The 19,820-nt window shown below is 50.8% G+C and overlaps 2 protein-coding genes across 3 annotated transcripts; one reads left to right on the top strand and one right to left on the bottom strand.

Moving 5' to 3' along the window:
* Positions 1 to 4,359: 4,359 nt before the first annotated feature.
* Positions 4,360 to 7,482, top strand: MED9 (mediator complex subunit 9). Its single transcript, XM_063315207.1, has 2 exons — positions 4,360 to 4,673; positions 7,141 to 7,482. The coding sequence occupies exons 1-2, from the start codon at positions 4,399 to 4,401 to the stop codon at positions 7,355 to 7,357; spliced, it is 492 nt and encodes a 163-aa protein (XP_063171277.1). The 5' UTR covers positions 4,360 to 4,398; the 3' UTR covers positions 7,358 to 7,482.
* Positions 7,483 to 11,763: 4,281 nt separating this feature from the next.
* On the bottom strand, positions 11,764 to 14,418 carry RASD1 (ras related dexamethasone induced 1). 2 transcript variants are annotated; one of them, XM_063314934.1, is made up of 2 exons: positions 14,042 to 14,418; positions 11,764 to 12,623 (listed from the first exon to the last, which is right to left on the bottom strand). In XM_063314934.1, exons 1-2 carry the CDS (start codon positions 14,325 to 14,327, stop codon positions 12,073 to 12,075), a joined length of 837 nt encoding a protein of 278 aa, XP_063171004.1. In that variant the 5' UTR covers positions 14,328 to 14,418; the 3' UTR covers positions 11,764 to 12,072. The 2 variants fall into 2 exon arrangements, with proteins under 2 accessions (XP_063171004.1, XP_063171005.1); XM_063314935.1 differs by having other exon boundaries at positions 12,353 to 12,549.
* Between the last annotated feature and the right edge of the window lie 5,402 nt (positions 14,419 to 19,820).

Genomic DNA, 19,820 nt, shown 5'->3' with positions numbered 1-19,820 from the left:
TTCCCTGATTCTTAGAAATACTCTGTTTGGGGCAGTGGGTGGCTTTCCTCTTGGCAAACTGCCGCTCCAATTTGCTGTTTTCAGCAGTGGGGACGAATGCCTTGCTAAAACATCGTTGGATGTTTTCAACAAGGCGCGCTCCCTTTGGATCCTTAAATGAAAGGAACGTTTCATAAACAAAGCATTTTCTTGCTAGCATTTAAACCCAGAGTGCCACGCGGTGTGCTTTTCTTCAGCAAGCCGCAAAAGGCCCTGACTTCACGCACAACAGCTGCAAGGTTCATGCTAAGCAATAGATTGCAGGTTAGTTATATTCTTGATTGCATTGCAGATGGAAAAGATACCAAGTCCTGGCTTGGCTTTGGATCAGCAACCAGCACCTGGCAGGCTCAACCAAAATATCCTTTGGTGCCTATAAACACATGTGGGATGCACTGATCTTTACTATGATAACAGGCAAACTACATTTATTTTATTATTTATTACACCATTTAGTTTTAGTTTTTACGATTTTATGGTTTGCAGTTTTATGATTGCTGTGGGCTGCCCAGAGCTGTGTTTTAACATGGGTGGACATGGAAGTCTTTCAAATAAATAAATACATTTAGATCCTGCCTCCCCAAAAATGTTTCTAAGCAATTTTTTAAGAAGTTTAGATTCAACCTTACCTGAAACATTCCCCAATTTTTTCATCCTTTCCTCTATGACAGTGTTTCTCAAATGTGGCAACTTTAAGACGCGTGGGCTTCAACTTCCAGAATTCCTCAGCCAGCACACTGGCTGGAGAATTCTGGGAGTTGAAGTCCACGCGTCTTAAAGTTGCCACATTTGAGAAACACTGCTCTAAGGTATCCAGCTATTTGGCAAAGTGGCAATAGACGCTGAGAATTGCCAGTAATTGGGTTAATTGGTGATGCACAAGCTCACTAATGAAAGTATTCTGGGAAGAGAGAGAAAAAACTAAGCACATCGTTCATGCTTTACTGCAGCTGGCAGATATAATTAGTTAAAGGATGGATTCTGATTTTCTCCTTCCATGATCAGAATGTCAAGGCTTCCCAGCAAATTTAATGCATTAGATCACTTTCCTTTCAGCATCTGGAAAGAAAGAAATATGGGTATAGGAGCAGTCACACGTTTTAAAGACACAACACTGCTCTGCTGCCAATCTGCTACAAATGCAAAGAAAAACTTCTCTAGGCTTGGAAGAGGGCGAAAGGACAGATTTCTCAGGGCTGCCTAAGTGTTGCAATTAACAACAGCTCTTTACTTCCAGGAGGGTTGCATAAACTTTTATTCGGTCAAGCTCTTCCTCCCCCCTCCACTCAAAACTCAAAACCTGTTGTTGCTGAAACACACGAGCACAAAAGAAGGCCAGTCTTGGGCAGACCGAGGCTAAAATGACTGCTAGGCTAGTTTAAAATCTCTCAACAATCCACCACAACGTGTGTTTGCGTTTGGCGTAGCAGGATGGTCACGCCCAGCCAAGTTGGGTTTTACTGATAAGCCAGGGGTCCCCAACCCCCGGGCCGCAGAATGGTACTGGTCTGTGGCCTGTTAGGAAGTGGGCCGCGCGGCAGGAGGTGAGCGGTGGACGAGCGAATGTACAGCCTGAGTGTTTACAGCTGCTCCCCATCGCTCGCATGAGCGCCTGAGCTCCGCCTCCTGTCAGAGAAAGCAAGCCCATTGGCTGCTATCTCCAAACAGCGTGAAGAAAAAGGAATAAAAAGGTTGGGAAAAAGAGGAAGCGCTTGAATCATCCCGAAACCATCCCCCTGCCCGTGGAAAAATTGTCTCCACAAAACCGGTCCCGGGTACCAAAAAGGTTGGGAACTGCTGCAATAAGCTTAAGGTGGGCTGTAAATCCAGTGGCTGCCTATCTAAAATGCGGCTGGCTCAGTTGTGTAAACTCAGCCAGAACATCCAACTTCTGGGTTCACTCCGTAAACCGTGCTTGAAATGATTGATACGTCTCCAAGGGAGCCATCAGGACAAAATTGGGGGCAGAGGGATGGCCAGGGGGCTACGCAGTAGGAGCCTCTCCCAAGATGCAGCCGGTCTGGATTAGCAGATTTTGAAGTAGCAAAGGAGGCAGGTGACAGCTCGAACCCGCCTGTTCCAGGGAATGTTAGAAGTAGGTGACACTATGGAAGACCACGAGAACAGCTGCCTGTGTAACTCTAAGATCAAGAGGTCCAGAGTCTAGAAAAGCTGGTTTCTTTTGCTCTGGCCCATCCGCTCTCAGGCCTTACCTACCTTGGGACGGGCAGGGTCTCTCCATTGCTCCCCCCTCCCTCTGTCTTTAGTTTCTCCTTCCTCTAAAGGCCATTCAAATTTGCAGAGGGATCCCAAGGCAGTCTGGAGGCCTGTCTCAAGGTGATTGGAGTCAAGGGGTCAAGGTGCATCTCTAGCTTCTGGGGCTGGGAAACCAGCCTTGGGAATCTCACACCAGCCTCAGTTCGGCTTCCATTAAACCAGCGTTTCTCAACCTTGGCAGCTTTAAGATGGGTGGACTTCAACTCCTAGAATTCCCCTAGCCACAGTTCGAAGTTATGACAGTGCTGAAAAAGTAACTTTACAACTCGCACTTATGACTGCCACATGTCCCTGCGGACACGCAATCGCCCTTTGCGCGCTTCACAGCCAGCTTCCGACAAGCAGAGTCAACGGAGAAGCCGGCAGTAAAACTGCAAGTCGTGGTCATGCGACGTCTCACATAACGACTGCGTTGCTTAGTGATGGAGTGGCTGTCCCGATCGTGGTCATTAAGCAAGGACTACCTGTATTATCATTATTTTTAAATTCTGGGGATGCCCCCTTCTTCTCCCGAACAAGAACTGAGCATGCTCAAGTGTTCCAGTACACTAGCAGACCGTCTTTGGAGGGTCCAGGATGCCCCACACCGAAGTGGGGTGAGTGGCCAGAAGCCCGAGCGCGCCCTCTCATGCTACCCCACCTCGTTGCAGCCGCAAAGAGGGCTTGCAAAAGGCGATCCCAGAGGAAGCCTTCAGGAAGGGGGTCCGTTGCCTTCCCAAACTCTTCCACCCCCGCTGAGCAATTCCTGGGCTCCTCTTCCCTCTTTCGCTGGAAAACAGCTGTTGATTATATTCGTTATTTTTAGTCTTTGGCTGGCCAATCCACCAGGCCGAGACACTCATCTCTGAGTTTCAGTTTAGATATAAATAGCACCTGTTTATTAATATTTATTTGAACGAGTCGAGAAGCAGCTTCCCTACTTCTGTGAGTCATTTTCTATGAAATGATGATTGCACTACAACCTAAGAGAGATGGGACTTTATTTTTTCAACATGCAAGTAATTAGGTTTTGGGAGTAAATGTATCCCCGACCACTAACAAACTATTTTTCTGATTAATTAAAAGCATGCCAGCCTGTGGGATAATCCACTGCAATTCACGTCAATCAGGTGCCTTCCCTGGGAGAGTAGAATCTTCTTCTGCTTAAGTTTAAACTCACAAGCTTTTTCCAAATAACTTGTCTATCTTGTGTCCTAAAGGAGTGGAGGAAACACGCGGCCCATCTTTCAGCCACATCTGTCCATTTTCCTCCTCAGTAATACCTGGGTTAACAAAACACAGTTGTCAGCTTCCAGGCAACCCTGAAGCAAATACATCCTGCATGGCCTAATGTGATGGTTCACCCAGCTGACTAAACCAGGGTTTCTCAGCCAGGGTTCCATGGACCCCTTGGGTTCCAGAGAGGTCCCTGGGGTTCCCTGGGGGGTCATGATTTATTTAAAAAGTTATTTCAAAATCGGGCAACTTCACATTCAAGAGGTAACTTTCATTCTTGATTTTCAGTTTAAGAACACTGTTCATGCATATCCACAGGCCAACCCATGAAAGGAATAGAATAATTTTGTAGTTTCTTGCCCACCTTTGAGCCTGAATGGGCAGGGGTTCCCCGGAGGCCTGAAAAGTATTTCAAGGGTTCCTCCGGGGTCAAAAAGTTGAGAAAGGCTGGACTAAACTGAAGGATGAATTCCCACTAAATGCTGAATGCAACTTGAAAGAAGAAAGGCAAGAGGAAAGAAGAATATGCCAATAATATAGATTGGAAGGAGAAGGAAGGCGGGAAGGGGAAGGAAGGGGGGAAGGGAGAGGAGAGGAGAGGAGAGGAGAGGAGAGGAGAGGAGAGGAGAGGAGAGTCCGCCGCCGCAGAAAAGGAGGCGCGGCCGGGCCGGAGGAGGAGGAGGGAGCGCGGCTGACGTGCAAAGCAGCCGCGGCGGCTCCGGGCTTGCACTTCTGCAACGCGCGTTTCGTGCATTTGCTGCGACCGCTGCACACGCGCGGGGGGGCAGCAGGAGAGCCCGCCGGCGGCCCGCCACCCCCGGCACGCGCGGGGCCCCGCAGCGCCCGCAGCCCAGCCGGCCAGCGCGCATGGCCACGCCCGGAGCCGCGGCGCCCGGCGGGGCGCGGGCAGCGCTGGAGGAGCCCGGCCCGCCCCCGCCGCCCGCCCCCGGCGGCCCCCCGCCCGCGCCGCCCCCGGCCCCGGGCGAGCAGCTGGCGCCGGCCCCCTGCGCGCCGCCGCCGCCGCCGCCCTGCGCGCCGCCCGAGCCCAAGCTGCTGCCGCCCCAGGCGCCGCCCGCCGCCCCGCCGGGCCCGGGCCCGGAGGACTACTCGTTCCTGCCGCTGGTGCACGACATCATCAAATGGTAACCGCCGCCGAGCCTCCGGGGCGAGGGGCAGGCTACCTGGGCGGAGGAGGGCCGGCCGGGGGAAGACGCCGCTGGTCTCAGCCCCGAGAGGAGGACCCCGGCGGCGCCTGGGCCGGAGCGCTCGCCTGAGCCCGCGCCTCCGGCCCACCTGGCGGGGTCCCGGCGCACGGCCGGCCCGGGCTGGTCCTGAGCACAGCCGGCGGCCGGGTGGGAGCGCGCAGGACCTTCCCCGGCCCGCCTTCCGACGGGGAGCCGGTGCCCGCGTCGTCCCGCGCGGGCGCCTCGAGCTGCTCGGCTGAACGCCGCGGGGCCCCTTTCGCCGGCCGGGCGCCCCGACCGCCTCCGGCCCCCGCCTGCTCCAGCCGCCGCCGCCCAGCCCAGCCCAGCCCAGCCCGCTCGCTTAGGCTGCATCTCCGCCAGGCTTTTCCGGGCGAGATTTAGAGCCTTTGACGGGCCGCCGCCCGGTTGGGTTAGTCGACGGCTCCGCCAGTCCTCAAACCCAGAAGAGGCACTGGATGGGTAATGAGCCTGAGGCCGCTGTATATGTCTGTCTACTTTTCCTGTTTTGCACACCAGTCTTTTAGGGGACAGCGAGGACCGGCGTAGCCTAACCCAGCGGTTCTTGAACACCTTGGTCTCAGGACCCCTTTACGCTGCGACTGAGGACCCCAAAAAGCATTGGTGTATAGGGGCTACATCTATTAATACACACCATATTAGAAATTAAAAAGGAGAAATGTTAAAATCTTTACCTTGATTTTGCAGACCCCCTGAAAGGGTCTCGGGGCCCCAGGGCGCCCCAGTCCACCCTTCGAGAACCGCTGGCCTAATTGGACAATATAATTGTGTTTTTAAAAGCTGCCGAGTTAGGAAAGGTTTGGCAGAACTAAAGAAACCAACATTTGAAAGATCTTCTCCTGCAGCAGGTTTGGTTTTGTTCTTTCCCAGACGGTATAGACCGTCCCAGTCTGAGCCAACCGATGCAGAATATCTCAGTAATTAAAAACATCCCAAAACAGTACAGGTAGTCCTTGACTTATGACCGTTTGTTTAACGACGGTCTGAAGTTATGACAGCCTCAGAATGGGTGCTTTATGGCCTGTAAAGCACTTACAAGCGTCGCAAAACATTACACCACCCCCGCGGTCACGTGATCGCATTTCGGGCCCTTGGCAACCTTGCATTTACGACCAGTAGCAGCATCCCATGGTCATGTGATCGCGTTTTGCAATTTTTTTGCCATCTTCTGGCAAAAAATGCCCATTGGGGTTGCTGGATTCACTTAACGGCTGCTGTAAAAATGGTCACAAAATCGGGTTCAGTCACGTGGTGACTCAACTTACGACCGCAACGACTTACGATAGAAATTCCAGTCCCAGTTGTGGTTGGAAGCTGAGGACTACCCATAAATCAAACCAGAATAACGATGCTGCAACAAGGCTAAAATAATAAGATGAATGTGTGCCACTTAACATCTCCAGGGCCCCAAGACTGGCTGAGATGGGAGGATTTTGAGGTTCTTCCTGAATGCTGGGTGGGTAGGGGCCAGTGGCACCTCTGGATGAGGGGGGCCCTATGGAGAAGGCCTGTCTCCTAGCTCAGACCCCCAAAACTGCCTACGCAAAAGGAATCTGGAGGGTTCAGCCAGGAGAAGCAGAATAGGTCAGTTTTCACAGGCCTGCTTTGTGCAGCCTCTTTAGCCTCACTTTTGGTTGCCAGCCAGCTGCTAATGGAAACTCCAAAATATAATGCTTTCTTCCAACTATGGGGAACTTGCTTCTCCCTGCAGGAACACTGTCCTCTGTTTGCAAAACAGGACATTTATTTCTGCAATTACCAACTCTTCCTTGCTCTCTGCATTCATCCGCACTGTGCCCATCTCTTGGGCCATCAACACGGAGAAGAGTTTTGCAGGGGGAGGGAAGAGTAGAAATAATGGACTGCCTTGATTCAGAGAGCTCTATGTTGGGGGGAGGGTTGGAATTTATAAACATACCCACTTTGAAAACTATTAAAATTGAGGGTCCTATTCGAAGGGACTTGCATGGAATAAAAGGGCAATAAAGTGAAAGAGAAAACCAAGGATGTGCAGTCTTTGATATTTAAAAAAATGTAAAAGCTGCGGTGAAGAACTCGATTTCTTTTTTAAAACATCAGAGTAAGGCATTTTAAAAGTTGTTTTGAAGCAATCAGAGCATCGGTGGAAGGCGTCATTGCTGATGGGGAAGATCTTGGTTTATCCAAGTGTGAATGTGACTTTGATTATTTTTATTTTTAGTTTGCTGGATTGGGGTGGATACTCCTGGTTTCCTTAGCGGCTTTGCTGAAATGTTGCCGGGGCGGGGGGGGGGGATATAATAATATTCCAGGGTTGGCTTGTATATCACCTCTGAGCTTAACCAGGACAATATTTTTATATTTTTATTTTGTTTTTTTGTTCTCCCACCCAACCTCCGTGTTTTAGCATGGATAAAGACAGCCAGGATGTCCACCAGCTGTTGAACGAGCTGAGGACCAAATTCGTGGAGATGCACAAGATGATCAAAACCATGCACGGCATTGGCCTGAGCCCGGAACAGCAGCATCAGCAGCTGCAGCATCTCCGGGAACAAGTGAAAACGAAGAACAAATTGCTGCAGAAATACAAAAGCCTCTGTATCTTTGAGATCCCCAAGGAGTAAAGGAAATACCACTCTGCCAACGGACAGTTCCCCTAGAGCAGTGTTTCCCAACCTTGGCAACAGCTGGCTGGGGAATTCTGGAAATTGAAGTCCACCCATCTTAAAGTGGCCAAGGTTGAGAAACACTGCCTAAAGCAGATGGCAGCACGGGTTGAAACAGAGCATCATGGGCCTGGTGTGCAATTAGTGAGCCCAATAGGATGTGGTTGCGCACAACTTATTTTCTACTTCGCAGGGACACCTGAGTGTCTGTTTCTGCAGAACTGGGTGGAAACGCTGTGCCAGGGTGTACCACTTCAGCAGGAGGGGGGTTTGCCTCTGACTACTCCCCGTATTAAAAGTGAGAAAAATCGAAATCCCACGCGCGGCGAAGTCCAGAATGAATTTCCAGGCTGGCTTTCTGGTTGCAAAGAACTCGACTGATTTTGGCTGCCTTTCCCTCTGTTGGCGGCTGCGCTTTCACCCATTCAGCCCCCTTTTCCACCTGCGGGATGAAGTGGTACGCTCCAGGTGGACCTGTGCCACCTGTTCTTCATGTGTCGTTTGTCCACCACCTTTAAAGGGGAAGGGAGTTAGTTGAGATGCAGGGAGGCTCTTGGGATACCTTTCCCAGCCCCCAGAAAGTAGTTTTTCTGGTGCAGTGAAGCAGCGTGAAAGAAAACGGGAGTGTTTAAAACCTTCAGCAAGGAAAAAAAAACCTTGTGACTTATCTCTGATTTTTATTAAACCCTTGCTATGATGTCAATCGTCCGTTTCACTGGAAGGCGTCATGGTTGGTGGAGAAGATCTCCATTTATCCATGTGAGAATGTGGCTTTGATTATTTTTAGGTTGCTGGTTTCAGTGGATGCTTCTACTTTCCTTTGTGGCTTTGCTGAAATGTTTTTTTTGGAGGGGGGGGAAGAATATAATAATATTCTGGGGTTGCCTTGTACACCACCACCCAGCTGACGCGGCCGGTGATGTGTTCCATTCTTGATTTATTTTGGTTACGTAGTTCTTTGTCAGATTTGCCAGCTGCAGCTGTGGAATCTTTTTGCTTCAAAAATAGCGCTGTTTAAACATACAGTGTTGATGGTTCCTGTTTTTTTAAACAAAATCACTGCTTCACCCTAACTTGGATGGGCCAGAAATGAAAGGGTAGAGATCTGACCGCTTGACAGTTTAATACAGATGTGGTATTATTTGAAGCTTCAGGCTCGGCATTCCTTCATTCCTGATTCTTTTCCATTGGGTTGTTTTCATTTTAAAAAAAAATCACATTTTTGTTTCATTTTATTTATTGTATGTAAGAACTTTATTTCTCTCCCTTCTGGTAACTTAGGGCAGTTACTACCAAATAAAGCAACCTTGGGTGAATTTGCTGGTGACTTTATTGCTATTGTAATTCAGGTTATTTCTAGTCTATGTAAGTCAGTAATAAAACAAGTTGCAATTTCAAAGGATTGGCCACAGCTCGGGCACTGCTGTTTCCCGTCAGTTTACAACAGTGTTTTTCAAACTTGGCAACTTTAAGATGGGTGGACTTCAACTCCCAGAATTCCCCACCCAGCATGCTGGGTGGGGAATTCTGGGAGTTGAAGTCCACCCATCTTAAAGTTGCCAAGTTTGAAAAACGCTGGTTTAGAACTGTCTCTGCCATGACAGATCTCTGCCTCAAGTGGATTTTATGAACTGAAGATTGAGCTAATGAAGGTGACAGGGATTGGAAGCAGTGGTGGTTAAGGTGAGACCCTGATGCTCTTTCAGTTACACGTATTTACTACAAGCCAGCCCTTCCCAACCTGAGCACCCTCCAAATGTATGGATGCAACATCCAGAATTCCCCAACCAGCATGGCCATTCCTGAGAAACTCTACAAAGCCGGGGAATGCCAGAAGGTGGCTTGGGGACGACTGTGAGTTTGGGTCCCACCTGAGGCAGGAAAGCCGGCTGGGTGACCCTGGGCCAGTCCCTTTCTCTCAGCCCAACCCACCTCACAGGGTTGTTGTGGGGAAAGGAGGAGGGAGTGTGAGGTATGTTCACCGCCTTGAGCTATTTATAAAAAAATAATAAAGGGATAGAAAATAAATTTTTTAAAAAAATCTACAAAGTCAGCAATATCTGGGGCAGAACGGCCTGGATCCTGCCTGGTCCGTAGATCTCTACCTGGAGTGGGATGGAAGAACGAAGAGTGCGTGAATTCCTGCCCCTCTTCTGCCCCTGCCCATGATTTCCAGCCAAAAGGGATTGGAAAGGAGGGCAAAGGTGGCATCTCGAGCCACTGCTTGTGCAGGTTCAGGTGTATGAGTTCAGCACCTTGGCTTCATGCCAGCCTCGCATGAGACACAAGTTTTGCACTCCAGGGCAATGAAGGGCATGCTGGAAAGGGTTGGGCTGGGAGTGCATTGATGGGGTCAGTGAGGCCTGGATCCTTGCCATTCACCTTTGGTACCTTTAATGCTCGCTGGCAGAGCAGGGGAGCAGTGTTGATGTTGCAGTGCCTGGGAAGTTTCCACTGGGCACAAGAAGCAGGCATCGTGCCCTTGGTATTTGCTGCTGCGTGGAAGACTGATACAGGAGGCGAAAAAGCAGGGAGGGGATCGTTATCCTGTCCCCTTATATTGGACTCCATGCCATTTCCATCCCTTCAGTGGCCTGTTAAACCCCGTTCCCTGAACACCCTCTGTCTTCTTCGGTTGTCGTAACTGAACCTCTACCTGTTACTAGGTGTGATCATAGTAGTAGCAACTGTGAGTTGTATCGTATGCCTTTATCTCATGCACCAACGCGGCATTTTGTTTATCTCAGCACATGGAAATCTGAAATTAGAAACGATGAGGACAGATGGAATGGCTGGATTTATAGACCATCTTTCCTCAAAAGCTCCAGCCAACTAAACTGCTGTTTTCTTCCTTTGCAACAACCTTGTGAGGAAGTGCAAGTCTTACGATGGAAGGGGGATTTGAACCCAGCTCTCCCAGGCCCTAAGCGTAGATTCCTGGTGGCTTCATTTGTGGCGGCTCTCAGTCCCTGGGAAGCGACATCCGAAAGCTGCCTGGGTGGAGACCACAATGGGAAAACAGGATGCTGGGCCCATCAAACCCAGAAGGGATATTAAAAGCCCAAATGGGGCAAGTCAGGTTCTTGAGTCCTTTGGGGAGGAACACACTATACATGGCTGGCAGAACTGGGATCTGCTTGGAAAGTGGGCCATTGGTTGTGAAGGCCTACTCTTGTGTAGAGAAACGCAGAGGAACCTTTTCACGTGATTGAAGTTGGTATGGGAAGGAGAAGCAGCAAAGGAGACCAGCTGCATTTTGATTTTTTTTTTAAGGAATCCACCCCTACCCTGGAGATAAATAATGCAGAAAGCAAAAGGGTGCAAAACACATTTTATGAAAATACCAGGAAGCAGAGCCAAGGTGGGTGGTGGGCGGGAGGGAGGAAATGGCTTAATTCTCATCTCTCACACTTCTAACGGGCTGCTTAAACACCCCATCTTCTCACCTACATATGTTGAACAACCCATGGTATCTTCTTTGCAAGTTCCATCATTCCATGCGCTGTGGAATTGTAAAGGTGTGAAAAAGGGACATCGAACATGTACATTCTTTTAATGCTCAGTCCTTTCCCCATCCTTCATCAATGGTTCAAGAATTATTGGGACATGTTAACTATGGAACATGTTATCTCTTTTTTTAAAAAAAATCTTAAATTGGTGTTTTTCAAACTTGGCAACTTTCAGATGTGTGGACTTCAACTCCCAGAATTCCTCAGCCAGCATGCCTCTTAACATCCCCCACTTCAATTGGGTATCTTCAGCTATAGTTGCTGGTGAAACATCAGGAAACCTGCTGTCTAGACCACAATCACTAAACCCTGAAAAACTCAACACTGCCCAACAGATACCAGCCATGAAAGTCTGAACCAGCATATCCCCCACGTCCCTTGTCCCATCAGCCAGGTCAACACCCAGACCAAGGTTGTTGTTTTTTTCAAAAGTTTTATTTCATAGAAAAAAAAATTCACCCAAAATAAAGAACCAGTGTTGAACATCGTAGAAACAGCAAAGACTTTGTTCTTGACAACCAACCAAATAATTCTACATACATAAAGTGCCTGTTGGCTTTAATGCAATGCGGTTTGTTTGTTTGTTTTCAAGAACGTCCAAGAAAAAGGGAAAGGATTGTAAACAGGATAACTTTTCCAACCATTTTCCCCTCCCTCTGTGCTCCCACACAACAGGGGTGAAGGGGAACAGGAAAAGCAGTGGGCAATTTTCAGCAGCAGCAGATTAAACTTTTCCACATGCTCAGAGGCAGCGCACAAAAAGCATCACAGACACAGCCATGAGAAAATCGGAGCGTTCAGCTACTGGCTGTCCCCACTCAACCAACCCCCCATTTCCCCCCCACAGTCTTTTGACTGCAAAGGCAATGCAGCGTCACTCCACGGAGGGTCTCCTTGACTCAACTGAGTTTGCGACGTCTCTTCTCCAGTTCCAGGTCCTCTGCTGGCCCTGGTTGGGCGGTCCAGCCTCGCTCCGCTCTTGCTAAAATGAAAATAACCAAGGGGAGCAGATGGCAGGAAGGTCCCCGTGGAGAGTGAGGAGGCACCGTGTCCCACGGGCTCAGACCAAGGCGCATGCCCACCAGGCGGGCTGGCAGAGTTTAGATATCAAAGAACCTCTTCCCCCCCTTGGCCAGGAAGGTCTGAAGGCTGGAGGGAAGAGCCTTAGCTGATCACGCAGCGTTCCTTGTCCTTGGCCTGCCCGCCCCGGATGGCCTTCTCCCTGATGTACATGAGGTCGCTGTGGACGCTGGGTCTGCGAGCAAAGGGGGCCACGATGCCATAGGCTTCTCCGCTCCCATCTCCAGTGCTGTCCTTCAGCAGCTTTTTGCTCTTGAGGGCCTTCTTGTGCAAAAGGTCACAATATTGCACGGACACCTTGCGGTGCAAGTCTGGGCTCATCTCGCTGGGCAGTTTGGCCATGGTGAAAAGAGCTTGGAACATCTGGTCCAAGCTGCTGTTCTTCTTGGCAGAGATCTCAAAATAGGCACACTTTTTGGAGTCCTGGCCCACCAACTGCTCAATCTCCCTGGGGTCAACCTCCCTATAGAAGTCCCGGTCACCTTTGTTCCCGCAGATGACCAAAGGAACCTCGATGTTCTCCTTGGTCTTGTTTTTCAGGCAAGACTTGGTTTCCAGGATCTGCTGCTTCAGGCGCTGGACTTCCTCAAAGGAGTCCCGGTTGTCCAGGCTGAACACGAGGATAAAGACGTCTCCTGCAGGAGAAGGACCAGAAGGGAAAAGGGTTAGGGTCTGAGTTTTTAAGCTTCACCACCCAATGCATTAAATCAGTGTTTCTCAACGTTGGCCACTTGAAGATGTGTGGACTTCAACTCCCAGAATTCCCCAACCAGCACTGAAGTCCATACTTCAGAGTCCAGAATTCTGGGAGTTGAAGTCCACACATCTTCAAGTGGCCAACGTTGAGAAACAGTCTGAATTCCAGTGCAATTTGAAAAACGAATAAATAAATTATTGTGGGGCTGGGTGGTGGTTGTTGCTACACACACACACAGTATGTTTTTGTCTGATTCTCTCTCTCCCTTGCATGCATTTTTGTTAAGCATCAGCAAGAAAGTTCCCTTTAGATCAGAAATGCAGCGCCCCTCTAGGTTACTGCAATGGTGGAGAGAAAATATATGGATGGTTCAGCAACAGAGAGGCATTATCACCAGCTGATTTCGCATAAAAAGGCTTCTCCTTTTCTTATCTGCCTTGGCTTTCTGCAAAAGGTGTTTTTTTTTCTTTGCAACTCCAGAGCAATCAGATTGCAAAAGCGAGAAACGCTCCGATGAAATTCATTATCAGTGGGTTGTAAAACCGAGAGTGAAAACTCTGATTTATAGGGTTTGGACTTCCAGGATCAGCGTCCTCAGCCTCTTTCTTCCCCATTAAACTTGCCGGGGTGTGCGTGGGGGGTGGGGGCGCAGTCAAGCTGCAGCCGTTCAGATAAGGGCTGGGAAATATCTCGGAGTGAATTAATCAATGCGGGGTGGATATCTTTTATCTTTGCCCGAAGTTTTTCTTACGCTGTACGGATTTTCCCTCCTATGCTTCCCCCTCTCCCCGTCCCTGACCCCCGCCAGGCGGGTTTCGAAGCGAGGCAGAACTTGCTAACCCCGCATATACAGAGGCGCGCAGAGTAGCACCTGGGCGCCCGCTTGCAAACGGCTAAGAGTTGGAGAGCCACGAGAGACGCCGAGCGGGGGACGCCATCCTTAACTTGCGCCCAGCTTTGGGATAGAAGCGGCGGCGGTGGCGGGTGGCGGGTGGCGGGTGGCGGTGGGGAGAGATGCTCAAGAACGAACTCCTCACGCAAGCTTTGCAGGAGGAGAGCCACGTAGCCAAAAATCTGGATCCCGGCCGCAGCTTTGCACGCCAACACCTTTTATTAAAAGGCACAAAGATAGGGAGAGCGTCGCCTTTTCATCCGACCTGTTCGGGTGAAAAGCTGCGAGCAGACCCCTCCGGGTTGTGCATCCCGCTTAAAAAGAATCGCAGCCCCCTTAAGGCTGGCTCGCGGAGCAGCTCCCAACCCCCAAGCGAGGGCGCCTTCCCGGGACTTCCGCGCAGCCTCCCCGGGGCCCGGCCCTTGGTCCCCGCGCAAAGCCCGCCGCCCGCCCCAGCGGCTCACCGGTGAGGATGGAGAGGCGCCGCATGGCCGGGAAGGGGTGGTTGCCCGACGTATCCAGGATGTCCAACTGGTAGACCTCGCCGCGGATGCTGTAGAGTTTGCGGTGGAAGTCCTCGATGGTGGGCGTGTACTGGTCGTCGAAGCGGCCGGTGAGGAAGCGGGAGACGATGGCCGTCTTGCCCACCTTGGAGGAGCCCAGCACCACCATGCGGTAGCAGTTCTTGGCCGGGATGCTGAACTCCGGCTCGCCGGGGCTCATCTTCTTGATCATCTCCGCCAGGCGCATTGGAAGGGCCGGCGCGGTAGCAAAGGCGCGCACTTGGAGCGGGGCGGGAGCGGAGGCTGCGGAGGGGATGTGCGCAAGCCAGACGGGTGAGCTCGACTTAGCCCGGCCGAGGCGCCGCGACCGCCTTTATAGCGCCAGCAGAGCAGCCGCCCCCTCGGAGGCGGCGCAAAACAGGCAGCGGGGGCCGGCTCTCGCCGCCTGGCTGCCCGGCTCCGGCCGCTCGGGGCGCAGAGCTGTCCGGCCAGAAGCAGATGCAGATGCGGAGCTGCTTGCACGCCTGCCTGATTTTGTGTATCCGTGTGCGCGTATGCACGCGGGCGGCTGCGAGTGCAATCCGTTGGGACCTCTTTGGGCAGCTGGAAAGGGAGGGCGAGCTGGCCCTGGTGGGGAGGCTTGTGCGCCCGGGGGACGGGCTTGGTGCCACCCCTGTTCAATGTCTTAACCCCCCCCGCTCCCACTCCCCCCCCGCAATCGCCTTCCCCGAGGAACGGCTGTGGGCGCCCGAGAAGTCTGCCACTTTGGGAAACTTGGTTGGGACGATTTGCGCGACCCAGAGCGCGCGATCTTTTGGAACCTCGACAGGAGACGACGGGAGCCGAGCGGGCGCTCAATAAGGCAGCCTTCTCTGAGCCGGCGCCTTCCCCGACGGCGTGGCATGCACTCTCCATTGCCCACAGGCAGAAAATGGGAGTTGTAGTCCCGCCTCTTGGGAGGGCGCCGGGTCGGGGAAAAACTGCCTGGAATAGCCGTTTCCGTCGAAGAAATGAGAAGCCCGGAGCGTCCGCGGTTTGAACCGAGCGCAGGAGGGTGGCTCGGGGGCAGCTGGCTTCCCAGCCGAGCTGCAGCCTCAGTCCGACCTTTCCTTCCGAAGAAGCGCCTCTTGGTCCCCACTCCGTCCGAATTCTTGGGTCGAGGTGAGAAGAATTCAATCCGCGGTGGGCTCTCAAGTGAGGGGAGGCATGCAAGCAACAAGAAAGACCACGGAAGAAATGGGGCTTCACTCCCAGCCGGGGGGAGCTCCCATCTAAAGTGGGGGGCCGGAGAAAAGAAGAGTGGGAGCAGGCAGATCCTGCTGTGAAAGCCAGGTGACTTGCAAGGACCCCTCGGGACTCGAAGAGACTTTCTCCCGAAGAAATGCCCCAGGATCCAAGCCATTCAGGTTCTTTGGAAGTGGAAAGAGGAGCTCCCAGGAGGAAAATCAGAGGGGGAGGGAAACTTACCCAGTCCCTGAAGGAGGGATTTGGTTTCTTTTTCTCTGCAGGAGCTGCGAGCGATCCAAGGCTTTATTGCCAAGGAATGCTGACTTCCATCTCTGCAGGATAATAGCTTATGGTGACTTTTGGCATCTAGGCAGTTGTACTGGAAAGTTGGGATTTCTTTCCTGGGTTGGGAGGAAAAACAGGGTCTCCAGGGCATTGCTGCACCTCTCGGGAGGTTTTTGATTTTGAATCCCCAGCAGTAGATTTGGGGTGGATGGACATGTTTTGGGTCCAGATTGCCCCCATATCCTTGGATGATCTTGGCCAAAGTGTTGTCTCAGGAAAAGTAAGGCCCAATCTGTAAAATGGGTACAGAAGATGATCAGTGGATTGTGCAGTGATGCAGACAGTTCATAAATAAACAAATAAAATACACGATTGAACCCTGATCGGTGTCCTTTTAAAAGCGTGATTTACAAAAGGGTTCACTGAGTTCTTAGCAAATCTATCATGCCTCCCTCCAAATGTCCTTCTTCCCATTTCATCCCAGCTGCTGCTCAAGGGTTTTATCCTGGCAGGAGAAAGACATGCACATACTGCTCCCTGCAACTGCCATCAAATGGTCCATTTATTTCCAAATGTACACACCGACGGGAGCCTCCGGGGCTCCCTTCTGCATCCCCCAGTCTTCTGCATCTCCCCCTTGGTTGTGGGCAAGAACGGAGCAGTTCAGAGATTCTTTTTCTGGAAAGCCCCCGTGGTCTGGCACAATCCTTCTTGCAGTACCAATAATGGAGTCTCTCTGTTTACTGCCCTTGGAGAACGAAAAGGATGAGCTGTGCCTCCGAACGGGCAGCGGAGAGAACAAAGTTAATCTCTGACCCGAGATATGGAGGGTCTCGCATCCAGCCCCTGCGAAATGGGGTTGCATCAGGGGAGAGTCGGCCAGCAAGCAGAACGAGGGGGATACAAGGACCAGGAGTCACGAAACTCGGTGTGGCTTTGAGTCAGGGAATGTCTAAACGCCTCTTACGGCTCCGGTGAAGGCGGCCCATGAAGAAGCGGGGAGACATTTACTCAGACCCCAAAAGGTTCCAGCTGCTTCAGTCTCCCGAAGCAGAGGGACAGTGATGAGACACGCCCAAACGCTGGACACTGAACAAGGAAGGGACGGCTCCTCTGATAGCTTAAATGAGCAAGGGGGAATCCAGCAAAGCGGGCTGGAGGAATGTGTGTCCTCATTTCTGCTCAAAGTCCCATATGTGGAAAGAAAATAAATCGCCGCAAATACTTAGAAGGCTCATTTTGAGAAGGGAGCCCTCTAGCAGTTTGCCTGTTCCGCCACCAGGGAGCGCCAGAGGGCACTCCGATGGCAGCCGTGAATTCTCTGGAAGCTTCATAAGCTTCTCAGGAAGGTTTGGGGAATTTTCTGCATGCCCCCCCTTTCCTGAAACTTTCCCAGGTGGAGGCAGGCAATTTGATGCACCCCTCATTTGCCAAAAAGCTTTACGTTTGCATGTGTCTGTGGGGCCCGGGGAGAAAAGAACTGAAAACAACACACTTGCACGGAGAGAAAGAGAGGTGCAGGTAGTCCTCACTTAACAACCATTTGTTTAGTGATGGTTCAGGTTTACGACGGTGCTGAAAAAACTGACTGACGACCAGTCCTTGCACTTATGGCTGCTGCAGGATCCCCCACAGCGACGTGATCATGATTTGGGCACTTGGCAACCAGTTCTCATTTACGACTGTTGAAGTGTCCTGCGGTCACATGATAGCCATTAGCGACCTTCCCAGCAAGCAAAATCAATGGGGAACTGTGTGATTTGCTTAACAACCACTGCAAAAAGGTCGTAAAATTGGGTTGGATTCACTTAATGACTGCTTCACTTAGCAACCAAAATGCCAGTCCCAATTGTGGTTATTAAGTGAGGACTACCTTATTTAAGCATGCCATTAAAACAATTAAGAAACAGGCCAGTGTGGGAAAGTGAGCAGGTGGCTTTGGAAAGACAAGGGCCCAAAATAAGGATTAGGGCAAAGAAGCACCAACTGCAGGGGCTCAGAACAAACTTGAAGCCATGATGGTTCCATGGAGCAAGGATGCTTGTTAAGAGTCTTGCAGAGGCCCAGACAAAGATAGAAGGAGGGTTAGCGGGGAGCAGAGGGAGCTCACTGGCTCAGAATCCTGACGAATTTCAGGTAATAAGTATTAGCTCCAACAAAGCATTTGTGCCAAAGCCAGTATTGACATCCTGCATGGGAAAACTAACATACATGGTTTACAGAAGTGTTTTTCAAGCCCTGGCCACTTTAAGATGGGTGGACTTCAACTCCCAGAATTCCTCAGCCTGCATGGTTGGCTGCATGGCTGGCTGGGGAATTCTGGGAGTTGAAGTCCACCCATCTTAAAGTGGCCAGGTTTGAAGAACACTGGTCTACAGCACTCAGAAGAAGCTGACCCAACCATGTTCTTGTGACCTTCATCTCATCCCAAGATTATGGGTGTCCACAAGGGGAGTCAAAAAGTCAAGATGGAGGCTGCCCCACAGGATAGAAGCTCCTCCCATTTTTACATGTACTGCATGCATGGTGCATGTAAAAAAGGGGTGGGCAGGCCACCATCTTCACTTTTTGATCCCCCTTGCAGGCACCAAAGTTTCAGATAGTTCTCCTAGAAACGTCTCCATCCTTCCGGCACCCTCTAGATGTCCTGTACTTCAGCCCCCATCATGCTCTGCCAACACAGATGCTTGTGTCGTCAGCAGACTTAATGGAGGAACACTGCAAGGCATAGAAATAACTGGAGCACTTTATCCTGGGGTGGGGATTGATGGAAAAGAAATTATCCAGCCAGCTCTTTAGACCGAGAAGCTCCAGCCAGCAATTCAAGGTGGGAAGGAGGTTGCTGAGCTAATTATCACTGCCCAGAGTCCCCTTTTTGGGAGAGATGGGTGGTGATAGAAATTCGAAAAATAAATAAGTAAATAAAAAAATAATAAAAGCCACACAGAGGACTCACCCCATTCATAAATGTCATTCATGTGGTTGACAATGGTTAGCAACAATTATAACAATTAACAACCGCCCGGAGTCCCCTCGTGTGGGGGAGATGGGCGGTGATAGTTTGATAGATAAATAAAAATAAATAAATCAAACAATCATGGAGTACTGCTGTTCCTTTGGGCACAAAATTAGCCGTTGATTGTGATTCTATCACCAATGCCATGGACTACTGATACATCATTGTGTTTGTGTGTGTGTGTGTGTTCAAAATAGCCAGCTCCTCTGTGCATAGCTGGTATCTGGCAACATTTGGTCTCTTCCATGAAATAGCTCCATCAATAGCCACAGAAGATCTGTGTTGCTTCTGGCAGGCTTTGGGATGCTGAATCAGCAGAAGCGAAGCAGAAGCCACACAAGGCCCCAGAAGAAACCAGAACAATCCTTCAGAGAACCCCTGATATCCATATTCTCCAATCAGAAAATTCACGCTTGGGGACTTGCAGGGTGATGTTGGCCACAGTCCAGGTCAGGTGTCCCCAAGGCAGGAACTTCAAGCCATGAAGGAGGAGTTGGGTCTACTCCCTGGCTCTTCCTAAGCCGGGATTTCTCAACCAGGGCTCCGTGGCATCCTCAGGCTCCACAAGAGGTCCCTACGGGTGCCCTGGGAGATCACAATTTATTTAAAAATTATTTCCAATTTGGGCAACTTCACATTAAAGAGTTAAGTTTCATTCTTTACTTTTAGTTTAAGAACATGGTTAATGCATATATCTACAGGCCTACCCAGGAAATGAGTATAATAATTAGGTAACTTCTGGCCTATCTTTGAGCCTGAACATGCAGGGGTTCCTTCCCCGAGGCCTGGAAAATATTTCAAGGGTTCCTCCAGGGTCAGAAGGCTGAGAAAGGCTGTCCTAAGCACATCCTTGAGTACTAAGTTCTGTGCTCTCTGCCCTAAACTGCAGTGGTACCTTTGCCCCTCCATTATGTTACATGAATCCCAGACCACCTGAAGTCAAGAAGAGGCACAGCCTCCAATCAGCTTTCCACAATTCAAACCATTTTTTAAAAATCTGGCTCTTAGCTGGCCAGATGCAGCATGAGGAAGGTATCTCCAGGCTTCACTGCAAAGCTTTGCAGCTGCCCCGGAGCAGGGCTGAAACAACTCCGGTTGCGGGCATGCTGTCCATGGTCCTGAACTCCCCCCATTGGACCGGGTGGTGTTTGTGGGGCTGCCCCTCTGGGACGACCCTTTGGGGCCCCACTGCGATGGGCCTCCAAACCCCCC

Source organism: Candoia aspera, chromosome 14 (genome assembly GCF_035149785.1).
Source record: "Candoia aspera isolate rCanAsp1 chromosome 14, rCanAsp1.hap2, whole genome shotgun sequence".
NCBI classification, from domain to species: domain Eukaryota; kingdom Metazoa; phylum Chordata; class Lepidosauria; order Squamata; family Boidae; genus Candoia; species Candoia aspera.
This window is presented reverse-complemented; position numbering and strand designations above follow the sequence as displayed.